At 41.9% G+C, this 15,569-nt stretch overlaps 1 protein-coding gene across 1 annotated transcript in view; it reads left to right on the forward strand.

The window, feature by feature from the left end:
- The first annotated feature begins 2,104 nt into the window (after positions 1–2,104).
- The window catches only part of LOC102861137 (zinc finger protein 343-like), a 29,616-nt gene continuing 16,151 nt past the window's right edge, over positions 2,105–15,569 (forward strand). Inside the window, exons 1-6 of the mRNA XM_006898710.1 lie at positions 2,105–2,172; positions 2,426–2,483; positions 9,746–9,872; positions 12,184–13,207; positions 13,289–13,885; positions 15,477–15,495. Of these exons, the coding sequence (XP_006898772.1) occupies positions 2,105–2,172; positions 2,426–2,483; positions 9,746–9,872; positions 12,184–13,207; positions 13,289–13,885; positions 15,477–15,495 (1,893 nt within the window). The remainder of the gene's footprint in view (positions 2,173–2,425; positions 2,484–9,745; positions 9,873–12,183; positions 13,208–13,288; positions 13,886–15,476; positions 15,496–15,569) is intronic.

Below are 15,569 nucleotides of genomic sequence, written 5' to 3' on the forward strand. Positions count from 1 at the left end.
CTGGAGGAAAACTATCTGGCCAGCTGACTGTTATTCCCATTACAAAAAAAGGTGATCTGACAGAGCATGGACTTTATCAAACAATATCACTAGTATCGCATGCGAGCAAAATTCTGCTGAAGATCATGTACAAATGACTGGAACAGTAGTATATTGACAGAGAGCTACTAGAAATACAAGCTGGATTTATAAGAAGCTGTGGCTTAGGGACACCATAGCTAATGTCAGATGGATCTTGGCTGAAATCTTGGCTGAGAGTGCCAGAGGAATGTCTATCTGTGTTTTATTGACTATGCAAAGGTATTTGACTATGTGGATCAAAACTAATTTGGGCAAACATTGAGAAGAATGGGAATCCCAGAACACCTAATTGTGCCCATTCAAAACTTACACTTGGACCTGGAAGCAGTTGTCAGAGCAGAGCAAGGGAACACTGCATGATTCAAATCAGGAAAGGAATGTGTTAGGGATTCATTCTGTCTTCATACTTTTTCAAACTATGTGCAGAACAGATCATTCAGGAGACTGGACTTTATGAAGAGGAACATGGAATCAGGACTGGAGAAAGACTTAACAACAACCTTCGATATGCAGATGACACGCGTTGCTTGCTGAAACTGAGTAAGACCTGACGTATTTCAGAAGGTCAGGAACTGCAGTCTTCATTATGGATTGATACTCACCATCAAGAAGAAAAACTCACCACGAGGCCAAATGGCAGCACCATGATAGATGGGAAGAGAATGAGATGTTAACATTTTAAGCTTGCATGTTTCTATAACCAACACTTTTGGCACCAGCAACCAGAAACTCAAAAGACAAAGTGCATTAGAAAAATCTACTGTAAGGGACCTCTCCTCTCCAGAGTGCTGAAAAGCAACATCATCAGGCTAGAGACTAAGGTATGCCTGATTCAGGCCATGGTCTTTGCAACTTTTTTTTTTGCTATGCATCAGAGATCTGAACAATGACTAGGATGACAGAAGAAGAATCAGTGCCTGTGAGTTGTGGTGCTGATGCAGAGTATTGAACATACCATGGAGTGCCAAGAGAACACACTGGTCTGTCCTACAGAAGATGAAACCAGTTTATTCCTTGGAGATAAAGATTTTAAAATTGTTTCACACACTCTGGATGTAGCCAGGAGGGACCAGTCCTTGGAGAAGGACATCATGAGAAGAGGGACAGCACAGGTGAGGTAGGTGGATTGACACAGTGACTAGGGTCTTGGGGGTACGTGGGTCAGAGACAGTGAGACTGGTTCAGGACAGGGCAGGATTCAGAGCTAACAAAAACCCTCCTAACTCGCCACTCTGGATTTGCAGTCCCTGCAACCCCAATGGAGAGTCAGCTGTCTGTCTTTCAGACTAGTGGAGAGCTGTTGTTGTTAAATTCCGACTCATAGCTGACCCTCCAGCAGGTTTTCAGAGGTTGTAAATAGGAAGTGGTGACGGGGCTCATTTGTCTCCCGCAGATCAGGTGGGGGGAAACAATCTGACACCGCACACAGGAAGTGCTCTCCGTTGCCCCGGAAGCGATTGCGAGTCCTCACCGCGCTGAGGGCCCAGACGTTGTCCAGGCGTGGGTGTCGTTTAGTAGACTGGATCTTTCCCCAGGTCGCTCCACAGTAGGTTTCAGTGAAAACTCCCATTTCATTATGATGAGCGGGCATCCGCAGAGGGGCGCCTGTGGCCGCAGTGACCGCTGTCCGGTAGGTGGACGTCGGGGGTCAGCAGCCCCTTTGTGACGGGGGTCGGGCCCCTCCCGCGGCCGAGGCCTGGATGGGCGGGCGCAGCCCTGGCGGCTCCGGGGCCTCGATTCCCTCTCCCCGCGGGGACGGGGCGCCCAGGGGAGGGGGTGTCCCCCCGCATCGCGGCCCGAGGTGGAGGGGGGCCGGCGGGGGCGAGACCTGCGCTGCTGGGAGGGGAGGAGGCGGGGCCTGCGGCGGCTGCCGTGTGTGTGTGTGTGTGTGTGTGTGTGTGTGAAGGAAATCGGGGAGACGCCGCCGGGGGTCCTGGGGTCCCGGCCCCGCGCCGCCCTGCCTTCCCCACCTGCGTCTGCGATGAGTTTGTGTTAGTAGTTGGGATTAGACAGGGACGCCCAGATGGACGTGGTTATTCAGACCCTGCAGCCCTTTGATAATATGGGGGATGGGAGTGAATTCAGCCCGGCGTAAGCTCAGTCCCCTGATGACAGGAGAGTGATTAATGCTAATGTTCGTGACCATAAGGGGTTCTTTCTGTCTGTCCACATGCAGGTGTGCAGACCCAGCCCCCTATTTACAAATTTCTGTGGACCAGGTCTATTCATGTGCAAGTATGCAAACCCTGCCTCCTGTATGCAGGTGTATACCCGCATGTGCAGGGACCTGGTACACATGCCTCTTCTATCCAGGTGTCTGTGGACCAGGTCTGTCCACATGCAGGTGTGCAGACCCAGCCACCTGTAAACAGGTGTCTCTGGACAGGTCTGTGCACATGCAGGTGTGCAGACCCACCCTCCTGTTTGCAGGTTTCTATGGACCAAGTCCATCCACATGCAAGTGTGCAAACCCAGCCTCTTGTAAATAGGTGTCTGTGGACCAGGTCCATCCACATGCAGGTGTGCAGACCCAGACCCCTGTAAACAGGTGTCTATGGGCCAGGTCCATCCACATGCAGGTGTGCAGACCCAGTGTTCAGTATACAGGTGTCTGTGGACCAGGTCCATCCACATTCAGGTGTACAGACCCAGCCTCATGTATACAGATGTCTGTGGAACAATTCCATCCACATGCGGGTGTCTGTAGAATAAGTCCATCCACATGCAGGTGTCTGTGGAACAAGTCCAGCCACATGCAGGTGTGCAGGGAGAAAGATTGCAATATCCAGAGCAATTTTATTGCAGATCTGGGAAAAGAGACAATTCTCATAAATTGCCTTTTCCTGTAAGGATGGGTTGTTTTGGTGTGTGCCATAGAGTCAGAAATGGCCCATAGCTGACCCTCCAGTGAGCTTTCAGAGGCAATTAATCACACAGGAGGAGATTGCCCTTATGTTTACAAACTTTGTAAGTAAACCAGGATAAAATAAAAATTTAAAAAAAACCCCACCCAAACCCTTGAGGGGAAACTAAGAAAAGAGGGAATAAATCATGAACATTGCATTTAAATCGATGAGGGAAAGAACTGTCTAAAAGAAATACATGATTAGGTATTATTTGCATGACAATGGTCCGGAATAAGAGGTGCACAGCAAAGTGGACTGGGGGGCAGGACGGAGAGAGGAAATTGTGCAACAATGAAAGAATCTTTTTAAAGGGAAAAGTAAACTGTGGGAAGGGAATAGGGAGAAAAATGTGCAACAATAAATGAATGGAAATCCAGGTTTTCTGTAAACTTTTGTTAAAATATCAATTTTTAAAGAAGAATATTTGGGGGGAAAAAATAAATGCCATTCCAAAAGATAAATGCTAGTTCAGGAAAGATGCATTGTCTTTCCCCACAGACAGTTTAAGGTAATCTTCCTGTCTGTAGAGAAGTTACCACACTGTCTGAGGGCCAAATGAACGTTAATTAGAAGATTCAACCAGTTTTGAGGGCTGGTCACCCAAAATGTTAAGTTTGTAGAGCTATATACCATGCTTTTTAATAATACTGAACTTATTAAAACCTCCCTGTCACCAAAGTCCCCAGGACTAGATCTTGGGAAGCAGAGACTTGCTGTGACAGCATACACACTCATGGTTCAGTGTTTCTATTTTACAGAACAAATGTTGTTTTATTATTTACTCATAAAAGTTTAGAGCGGCCTGAAAGTTGAACTTTTACACCAGGGAGTTGTTCACTCTTTAGAATATTCAAATATATAAGGTCATCAGAGCCACGTTTGCCCAAAGATAGGTCCCCAAAGGAGGGAAGCAGTAGGACAGATGGATCAATGGAAATAAAAATTACTGGGAGAAAGTGGGCTTGTGTTGTGGTTATTTTAATTAATGTTATAAAGCAAAAATATGCATGAATGAGTAAATTAAAAAAAATCAACAAGCTTAGTAAAATTGTTTGTTGTTGTTGTTAAGTGCCGTCAAGTCGCAGGCGACTCATAGCGACCCTATGAAGGAGAGTCCTCAATGCTTGGGTGTCTCTTATCCTCTCTCCAGGCTCATAGGATTTCCAGACGCAAGCTATTATGGAAGTGGATGCCACTTCTCCTTCCAAACTTGTTTTAATCGGGGAGTTCCACCCCACTCTCTGTCTACATTGGGTAGCCAAACATTAACGCATTTGACACATCACAGCCTCACAGCAACCGCAAGTCACTGGTAAGGCAACTTGTAGAGCGGGGCTCTACGACCTAGAGGAATGTCTGAACAAAAACAATGAAAGACAGGCCTGAGGGCCGCGGATTAAAAGTCACCCACCTTTGGCTTGGTAGCATTGCTTTGTGTCCACTGGGCCAGCTGATCTCTCTCTCTGTGTTGATATTATTTTCGTAAAATTACCAAATAACAAAAAAGTAAATAACCATAAAAAGTGGCTATACTCACATGCATATGCACAAAAAAATGTTAAATTTTTTTAAAAAAAATTCTTTTAAAAAAAATTTTTTTAATTGAGATTTTAATGAAAGTTCTTAGAGAACTTTCATTTCCGCTCATTCATTGTTGCACATTTTCCTCCCTGCCCCTCCAGTTTGCTTTTTCTTTGCAAAAAAACTTCTTTCATTTTTGTACACTTTACAGCTCTTCTTCTGGACTATTGTTATGGTAATAATACCTAATCATATATTCCTTTTAAGCAGTTCTTTCTCTCATCTGTTTCAATACAGTGTACATTATTTATCCCCTCTTTTCTTAGTTTCTCCCCAGCCCCCAAGTCAGTCCTGTTTTATAACAGTGACATTATGCAGTATTTGTCCTTTTGTGACTGAGATATTTCACTCAGCATAATGTCATCCAAGGTCACCCGTTTTTGTATAATATTTCATGAGTTCCTTGTTTTTCAGTGCAGCATAGTATTCCATTGTGTGGCTATACCACAGCTTCTCTATACATTCGTTTGTTGATGGGCACTTGGGTTGTTTCCAACTCTTTGCTATTGTGAACAATGCAGCAATAAACATGGGTGTACATTTATCTGTTTGGGTAGTAGTTCTGATTTCTTTAGGGTGTATTCCCAGTAGTGGAATTGCTGGGTCAGATGGTATTTCTATTTCCAACTTTTTGAGAAAGTACCATACTGCCTTCCATAGTGGTTGCACAAAAGATGTTAAATTCTTAACCATGTCAGTGGTAATTAATGAAACAAGAAAACCTGTTAGTTTTCCAACCTGAAATATATACATTTCATATAATTCATAGCATATTAAATGAACCTCTTTTTATACATGTGTAAACAAATAAATAACTTGTAGCTTTCAAAGAACTTTTATACTTGTCAGGAAAATTTTACAGGTCACCAGAAAATGCTTATTCATTTAAACTAAATTTTTACAAGCCATTTAGTATAGTTTTGACTCCAGGGAAAATTTTTCATTTTCACAACAAGAGACCCATAATTTAGTTAATGTCGTTTGGTACAAAAAAGGATTTAAAATTTTATAAATTGTATGAACTAACAAAATTTTAACAGGTCAGATGTCAACTTTGATGATACCAGGTTATCTGTAAGTCTTTCAGCTTTTGTCTTTCAAACACCTGTATATGTGCATACATACACATTAGTCTTATGTATCAACCATCTTGTCAGACATTTGCTGTTTAGGAGGATAGTGAAAAATCTACTGTTAGGTTATTTTGCACTTTATTCATCTAATCTGGCAGTAATGAATATAAAGGTTAGAGGTTTTGCCTGAGGTTATATGCCTAATTGGTTGAGCAATTATAGATGATGCAACTCAGTTATTGTTGTTATGTGCCCAGTAGTCATCTGCAAGGCAGATAAACAATGGCTTGAACCTTGGCCCATCCTGAGCCAGCCTCACATTCTCTGACACACCTGACTCCATTGCCACAGTCACTGTGTCAATCCCATCTTATCCAGAATCTTCCTCTCCTGCGCTCACCCTCCACCCTTCAAGCATGATGTCGTTCTCTAAGGACTGGTAGCTCTTGACAGCATGCCCAAAGTGAGTTGGAGCTCCAAAATCCTTACCTCCAAGGAGCAACCTGGTTTCACCCCCTCCAGGACAGACCTGCTTGTTCTCTTGGTAGTCCATGGTATGTTCAATACTCTTCTCCAGCACCACAACTCAAAGGCATCAGTTCTTCCTCTGTCATCTTTATTCATTATCCATCTTTCAGATGCATAGCAAGCAGTTGAGAAAACCACAGCCCGGCTAAATCAATAGTTGCTATTTGCCACTACCTGTAGTGATGAAATGTCATATTTCTGGAACATTTTTTCCTCTCTTGCTAATATTTTTACATTGGTGAATTATACTCTATATGAGTGAACTGTGATAGATGTTTAGAAAAAGTCATTGAACTACAAAGAATGATACTGCAAATCATATTGAGTTGTCTAAACTCACAAGAAATATTCCTTCTGAGGAGCAAAGAGGTGGGGGGGCGGGGAGAAGGGTGCAACAATGAATGAATGGAATTCCAAAATCTCTGTAGATGTTCATTGAAATGAAAAATAAGTAAATTAATTTAAAAAAAAGAAATACTCCTCCCAGTCACCAGCTATTCATTTTTACTTTTCTCTATAATTGATGTTTTCTTAGATCTTCCCTTTTAATTCTTCACCATATCTGACTACCTAGCACAATCCCCACTTTCATGATGTTCCATTCTTTATTATCTTGAATTCTGCTTACTCCTTTCATACTAGTTAACTAATCAATTTTTCCATGGAGTGGAGGGTGTAGAAGTGGTTTATTAGCACTTAATCACAAAGACAGGTCTAGTCTTAAGCGTCACAAGGTACATGCCAATTATTTTTGGTAAAGTGAGCCTGTATTTGTTTAATCTTCTTTAGAAGCTTCTTGCGTCATTTGAGATCATGCTTATTGAATCCTTAAGTATTCCAAGTTCAAATTTGTTCTTCAGGTCTTTCAGCATGAGAAATGCCCAGCTTATTCTCCCTTTGTTTTTTCACTCCAGCTCTTTGCATGTGTGTTACTTTGCTTTGTCTTTTTGAGCTACTCTTGGAAATCTGTCATCTCCGTTATTTCACCATTTCTTCCCCAGGTATCTTCCAAAACCAAGGATGATCTGTCTCCATTCTAGTGCAACTTTCAGAATCTAATCTGAGACCCATTTTCATCTCTTCTTTCCCCCTCTGTTTGTAGTGAGCTTTGGGGTTTTTTTCCCATGTATCACATCCTTGATGTCAATCCACAACTCGGTGCTCAGTGCATCAAATCTACTCTTTAGATGGTTTTTAAATTCAGCTCGGGTTGTTATTACTGTTGTTGTATACCAGAAAGTAGCCTGCGGCTCATAGCAACCCTGTGTCCAACAGCTCTGAACCCTGCTCTATCCTGAGCTAACCTTACTGCCTCTGACACACCTACCTCCATTATCCTAGTCACTGAGTCAATCCATCTCATCGAGAGTCTTCCTCTCCTGCGCTGTCCCTCTACCCTCCCAAGCATAATGTCCCTCTCCAAGGACTGGTCCCTCCTTGCAACTTAAGGGTTTTGTTTTGTTTTTTGTTCCGTGAACTTGTAATTTTGTTCAGCTTTAATGTGAACTTGCACATGAGTAACTGATATTCCATAATCAGCCCCTGGTCTTGTTTTCATGGCTCGTTTTGAAATTCTCAGACTCTTTTCCACACACGTAATTGACTGGATTTCTGCATAGTTCACCAGATGACTTACATGATGTTTGAAATTAAGAAATCACTGATTATGGTGAGCTCTGGTGGCCTAGTGGCAGGAAACTGCACTGCAATCCCAGAGGTGCGTGGTTGAAATCCACCAGATGCTCTGCTGAAGAAGGAGGAACAATAGCCTCCTGTACCATTCAGATCCAATTTGATGGTACACACACATAAAAAAAGAAAGAAAGAAAGAAATCACTGATTACAGAAAATTCAGTCATTTTCTCTCTCCAGCCTCATTTCATTTCTGTCCTCAAGGTTATATTTTCTAAATACTAGATTTTTACTTAGAACTGAATCATCAGTTATTATTAATGCATCTTGATTGCCCAGTCAGTCATCTTCAGACTTAACATGGGTAGTCATTGCTTCTAAGTGACAGCATAAGATTCATAGTGAACCTGTGGAGAACAAATCTGAGCCTTGCCCTATCCTGTGCCATCTTCCCAATCCAATGTGTCCCAACTGATTGTTGCAGACTCTGTGTTCGTAGCTGAGGTTATTTGACAGATTGGCTCCATTATGATTTTTAGGGGGTGAACAGGTATGTGATAATTTAATAAGAGAGTGATGTAGTCGTGGATCATTTTGTGATCAGATTAGGTCATCCTCCATCCATTTTTACATCTGACTGATTTTTTTTTAACTGTTTGATCTTTGGAACTTATTCATATCATTAAGTGTAGAGATGGAGTATTCCCCGCCCCCTGTGGCAGAAAAACAAAATATTGACTTGTAGTTTCAAGTAAATTTTAGCAAAATACCAATAAACCTTGGAAATTGTTTTAAACTTAAATGTCACAAGACCTAAAGACTGTTGAAATGGTCTGTTTTCGTTGATGTTTTTGTCCTTTCATTTCAAGTGTGTCTCATTGTCATGACTGATTTCTTCTATGATAGGTATTCACCTAATTTCTTATACCTATAATGGACGGCGCAGGAGAGGAAGGCCCTCTATGAGGTGGATTGATTCAGTGACTGGGATAATTGGGATGGGAGTGTCAGAGACAGTGCAATTGGCACAGGACAGAGCGGAGTTTAGGGCTGTTGTACACAGGGTCGCTATGAGTCGCAGGCGACTCGATGGCACATAACAACAACATAATAAGATACTGTAACTATCCATGTTCTTCTACTGTTTATAGAGATTGGGGCAACTTTGGGCATGTGTCTACTAGAAGCTATTCCTCAGCGAGGGGCATCATGCTTGGAAAGGCAGAGGGCCAGCGAAGGAGAGGAAGACCCTTAACCCGGTGGATTGACACAGTGACTGCCGTAATGGCCTTTAGTGTGTCAGGATGTGTAAAGATGGCGCAAGGTAGGACAGGGTTCAGATCTGTTGTTCATGCGATTGTACTCAACTCAGAGGCACTTAGCAACATAGTAAGATAGGAGCTCTGGCCTAATGGTAAGACACAGTACTGCAATCCCAAGGGCATGTGGTTCAAGCACTAGCTGCTTCATGGGAGAAGGATGGACATTCTCTTTCTGTGTGATTCATTGCCTCTGAAAACCCTCTGGAGGGTCAGCACTGGAGGATGTTCCAGGTGGAGAACGCACAACACCACCAGCATAATAAGATAGCATCTTACATTCTTTTGACTAAAATGCCTTCACTTAGGTTGAACAGGGCTTTCAGACGCTTACTAAGGGTGAGGAGAAAGCAGCTATTGGTGTCACATGGCTTCCAATGAACATACAATCATTTGTTGCACAAATCACATGTGTTTATGGGCCAGGCGGTGTGTTGCATTACATGTTGCTTACCTTAGAATTTCTCAGCCAGCCAGCTGATTATATATGTAAGCAGAGAACTTTATTCTCTGACTAGAAGTAATTGAATTCCTAGATGCAGGCTGTTGAGGACTTGATGTTAAATTCTGTTTATTGTAAGTATTGATGGTGAACTTGTGATTGTCCATGTGTGCCTTCTTCTAGGAACCTGTTACGTTTGAGGATGTGAGTGTGGACTTCACAGAGGCAGAATGGAAGACCCTGAGCTCCGAGCAGAAGAACCTGTACAAAGAAGTGATGCTGGAGATGTTTGGGAATCTTCTGTCCTTAGGTGACTCTATGCTGCTCTCTCTTCCTCCACAATTTAGTAGATACGCATTGTCCTCCTAATATGGGAGAGGAGCCTGAGGGCCTCAAAAGTTATGGTCTTAGCTGGTAACAAAAATATGGGAATTGGTACTTTTCTTTCAGTTCATGGTAGAAACAAGCTGTATTGGCCTCTGTAAAGAATTAACAGAATTATTGTGCAACAATAAATGAATATTTTAAAAAGTGAACTAGGGGAAGGGAGGGAGGGAGAGGAATAAAATGTGCAATAGTGAACGAAAAATCTAAATTTTCTATAAACCTTCCTTAAAATCACAAAATAAAAAATTTTATTAAAAAAATCTAGAATTAGAATTCCTAGTGTCATATAATGTTACAAGTTAAAGTCATTCAGGATTTTACTAAATTTTTTTCCCCAATGGATGAAAGTACTATGTGCTGAAAATTGTCTGTGCTCAAACATTACCCTGAATATAGGTGTTTCATGGTTGTCCTTATATGCCAGGGAGTTGCTTGCAACACATAGTGACCATATATCTAAAAGCTCTGAACCTTGCCCTATTTTGAGCCAGCTTCATTGTCTCTGACACACTTACCCCCATTACTCCAGTCACTGAGTCATTCAGTCTCATACAGGGTCTTCCTCTCTTTGCTATCCCTCCACCCTTCCAAACTTGATGTCCCTCTCCAGGGACTGATTCCTCCTTGCAACATGTCCAAAGTATGCCAGACAAAGCTTCAGAATCCTTGTCTGTAAGGAATAGTCTGATTTCACGGTCTACATATGAACCTGTTTGTTCTCCTAGCAGTCCATGGCATCGATTCTTCTTGTATCATCCCTAACCATTGTCCAGGGCTCTGATACGTAACAAGTAATTGTGAGGACCATGGCCTGAATCAGGTGCACCTTAGTCTTTAGACTAACATCATTGCTCTTCAGAACTCTTGAGAGGTCCCTGACAGCAAATTTTCCCAGTGCAGTTCATCTTTTGATTTCCTGTCTGCTAGGGACATGATAGGTATTTTAGTATCATTCAAATTGTCAACCTCCGTGGTTGAGTGGAGTTGAAAGCCAGGTACACTGAAGAGGGGAGACATGCTGACTTGCTTTCTTTTTTTTTTTAATTAATATTTTATTGAAAGATTATAGAGAACTTGGATTTCCATTCACTTGTTGTTGCACAGCTGACTTGCTTTCTGATTGTGATTCTTAACGGTAATCTTTGAATCTGGATTCTGAGTTGTATCTTTTTCCTTCCTAATGTATCACTTAATTGTATGGAGGACGTGTGAGTGTTGTGTGGTTTTTGCATTTAGTTATTAAATGCAGGACAAAATGAGAGAGCGCTATAAGGAGGATGGATTGTGTCAAAGCTACGGTATAAGAGGGTGAGTGGAAGAGCTACAAACTGTAAGCTTATGAAAATAAGGATTAGGCTGATCGTGAGAGTTACTGTCCTGAAGTTGAGTAAGTACAGGTGCTACTATTATAAACTTAACCATTGTCTCCCATATTTGCATATCATACATTGAGTTGACTGTACTTGTCTCAGTAACTGCAAAGGATATTTTCAAAGACCCCATGAACCTTGGCAGCTAAAAATTGTTATGAGTTAGCTGTGTCAATGTTTCTATGACTTAGAGGGTTTTAGTTTGGAAAAGCCCAACTATTTACAAGGAAGAAGCATTGTCTGCAGCTTAATTGTGAACTTCCCAGTCTGACTGACATGCTGAAGATATTTTTCTTGTAAGTTCTGTGAATTCAAATATCCGATTTCGCGGCCGTTTATTTCCTTCTTATTGTTAATAGTATAGTTGAACAGTGTAACTGCCCAGTTGGGAATAAAAGGCTTTAAACCTGGCTGGAATCAGACAGTCTTATATTTCTCATGCACTGTAGTTAGAGTCACACCACTGTAACCTTGTGGAAGCAGCCAAACACTTAAAGGCTATACAATGAGCATTTCTTTTGGATTTCAGTGAAATACATAACTTTAAAACAATATTGAATTAATTATTGATTGGAAATAATGTGGTGTATAAATTTTCCTTAGTATAGCAATAAAATTGCATTACTTGCCATCATGTCCATATAGACCCATGTGTGCGCACTAGAAATACTCTGTAGATTAATGAAGGTTCTCACTTTTCAGTTGTAGATCACCATGTCTGTCTTACAACCCATCAGTGTGTTGGCTCTTACTGAAACACTCATTGTGCCACTCAGGCTAGCAGTGTGAGGCTCTTTGCGGTAAAAGAAAATAAGAATTCAGGCAGATCCAGTTTTCTAATTGAAAACTTTCTCTCTTCTTTAGCAGAACCAAAGCTACAGACCTCTGCCTGTTCCTCTTGCCTTCTGGCTTTCTGCTGTCAGCAGTTCCTCAGCCAACATGTTCTACAGATCTTCCCAGGCTTCTGTGCAGGACATCACGTCCACCAAGGAAAGTCCCTACCAGGTCCTCAGATCCAGCAAGATGGAGGGACAAGGGAGATACTGACTTCAAAAAGATTTCCCAGACCACCCAGGACACAAGCTGCCATCTCTCAAGAAGACAACACCAGACTTGGCCTAGAGCCCACCTTTGTCCAAAGGGTAAACTTTGTGGAGGCAGGGCCAAGGTGGAAGAAATTAGAATCCGCAAGATTTGAAGGAATCAGGTATGGAGAAGAAGCTCCAGACCATGAACTAAGATTAGACTTCACCACAAACCTGAGGCCTCTATTCCTGGAGAAGCCACACATTTTCATGGAGTGTGGGAAGGGGTTTACCCAACACTCCACCCTCAACACACAGCAGAACACACACTTAGGGGAGAAGATTTATATTTGCAAAGAGTGTGGTAAAGGTTTTAGACACAAGTCACATCTCATCACACACCAGAGGACACACTCAGGAGTAAAGCCTTATGCTTGCCAAGAGTGTGGGAGAGCCTTTACCCAGAAGTCACATCTCATCAAACATCAGAGGACACACTCGGGGGAGAAGCCTTATGTTTGCAAAGAGTGTTTGCGAAGCTTTGCGCAGAGATCAAGCCTCATAAGACACCAGAGCACACACTCAGGGGTGAAGCCTTTTGTTTGCAATGAGTGTATGCAAGATTTTGCCCATAAATCAAGTCTCGTAAGACACCAGAGGACACACTCCAGGGAGAAGCCTTATGTTTGTGAGGAGTGTGGGCGAGGGTTTACCCAGAAGTACCATCTAATCACACACAAGCGGACACACTCAGGGGAGAAACCTTATGTTTGCCCTGAGTGTGGGCGACGCTTTACTCAGAAGTTCCATCTCATCACACACCAGAGGACACACTCGGGGGAGAAGCCATATGTTTGCAAGGTGTGCATGCGAGTCTTTGCCCAGAATGCATATCTCATAAGACACCAGAAGAGACACTTTGGGATAAAATCTTATGTTTGCAGGGAGTGTATGCAAAGCTTTCCTGAGAAGTCAGATCTGGTAAGACACCAGAGAACACACTCAAATGAGAGGCCTTATGTTTGCAAGGAGTGCGGGCAAAGCTTTACCCAGAAGTCAATTCTCGTCCTCCACGGGAGGACACATTCAGGGGAGAAGCCTTATGTTTGCAAGGAGTGTATGCAAGGCTTTGCCCTTAAATCAAATTTCATACGACACCAGAGGATGCATACAGGGTTGAAGCCTTATGTTTGCAAGGAGTGTATGCGAGGCTTTACCCGGAAGTCAAATCTTATCACACATCAAAGCACACACTCAGGAGTGAAGCCTTATGTTTGCAAGGAGTGTATGGTAGGATTTAGCCAGAAGTCAAATCTTATTATACACCAGAGGACACATTCAGGGGAGAAGCCTTATGTTTGCAAGGAGTGTACGCAATGCTTTTCGCAGAAGTCAAATCTCAAGGCCCACCAGAGGACACACTCAGGGGAAAAGCCTTATGTTTGCAAGGAGTGTATGCAAAGCTTTACCCATAAGTCAGGTCTCGTCAGACACCAGAGGACACATACAGGGGTGAAAGTGTATGTTTTCAAGGAGTGTCGGTGAGACTTTTATCTGTAATTTTAGTCTCATCAGACCTTAGAGGATCCACTCGAGAGTAGCCTTATATTTGCAGGAAGTGTATGCAAGGCTTTATCTGTAACTCCACTCTCTTCAAACACCAGAGGATCCACTCAGGAGAGAAGCCTTGTTATATAAAAGTCAACTCTTATCCCACACCAGATGAAACTTCCAATTTTAGAAACCTTATGTGTATTCCTGGAAGGGCTTACCCAGAAGAATTACATGATTCCCCTGTCTGTCCTGGATTGTTGTTTAGTACCATCAAGTCGGAACTAACCAATAGCTCACCCTCCAGTGGTTTTGTTCATTCTGTATATTGACTTTTCTGGAAAATGTCCTTCGAAGGATAAAAATTTTTATTTCATATAGTCTGATTTACATGTATTACTTTTCTTCATGATTTGGTGTCCTTTCTAAGAATCCATTGGATAATCAAAGTCATAGAAATGTCACCAAGTTTTTAGTTTTGTGATTTTTAAAATTGTGATTTAAACGAACATTTACACCAAGTTTGGGTTTTCATTCATTGTTGCACATTTTCCTTTCTCTCCCTCCCTTCACCTTCACCCAGGCCACCTTGCAATGCATCTCTTATTCCAGATTGTTCTCATACATATACTGCTTAATCATATATTCCTTTCAGACAGTTCTTCCCCTCATCTGTTTGAATGCACTGTTCATTATCTCTCCACTCTTTTCCTATTCTCCCCTCCACACCCCATGTCAGTTCTATTTCATAACAGCAGTGTAATGCACTATTTGTCCTACTGTGACAGTTCTTTTGCTCACATAATATCTTCCAGGTTCACTCATGTTGTATAATGTTTTATGAATTAATTGTTTTTCAGTGCTGCATAATATTCCATTGCATGGATGTACCTTTTTTCCCTATCCATTTGTTTTTGATAGTTACTGGAATTCTTTTCATCTCTTTGCTGTTGTGAGTAATGCAGCAATAAACAGTGGTATTGCATACATGAGTTTGAGTTGCGGCTCTGGTTTCTTTAGGGTATATTCCCAGTAATGGAATTGGTGGGTCAAATGATATGTCTATTTCCATGTTTTTGAGGAAGTGCTACCCTGCCTTCGATACTTGTACCATTTTTAAAAATAACCCTGTTATTGCGAGGGTGAGATGGTACTTCATAGTTGTTTTGATTTGCATCTCTCTAATAGCTGTGCTTCTGAGCACTTCTTCATGTATTTGCCGTTTTAACGATTTATTTGGTGAAGCGTCTATTTGTATCTTTTGCCCATTTTGTGATGGGTTTTTTACATTTTCTTGTTGAGGTGCTGGAGTATTCGATAAATTTTAGATAAATCCCTTATCAGATACGGCATTGTCAAATCTCTTTTCTCAGTCTCTGGGTTTTTTTTACTCTGTTAGAGAAGGTTTTTTTATGTGCATAGGGATTTGATTCTCAAAAGTTCCGATTCATCTATTTTATTTTCTCCTGAATGTAGGTCTTTCATTATGTTTGGAAGACCATTCATACTATGGGTTAGGGCTTCTAGAGTTGTTCCTAGCTCTTCTCTGATGAGTTTTATAGGCTTTGGTTTTACTCCTAGGTCCCTAATCCACCTCAAGGTAGGTTTTGTGTATGGTGTGAGATATGAGTCTTAAGTTTTCTGCAGAGGGTTTCCAATTTCTGACACATTTAC

Source organism: Elephantulus edwardii, unplaced genomic scaffold, assembly GCF_000299155.1.
Source record: "Elephantulus edwardii isolate Elephantulus edwardi_28Jun2011 unplaced genomic scaffold, EleEdw1.0 scaffold00236, whole genome shotgun sequence".
NCBI lineage: Eukaryota > Metazoa > Chordata > Mammalia > Macroscelidea > Macroscelididae > Elephantulus > Elephantulus edwardii.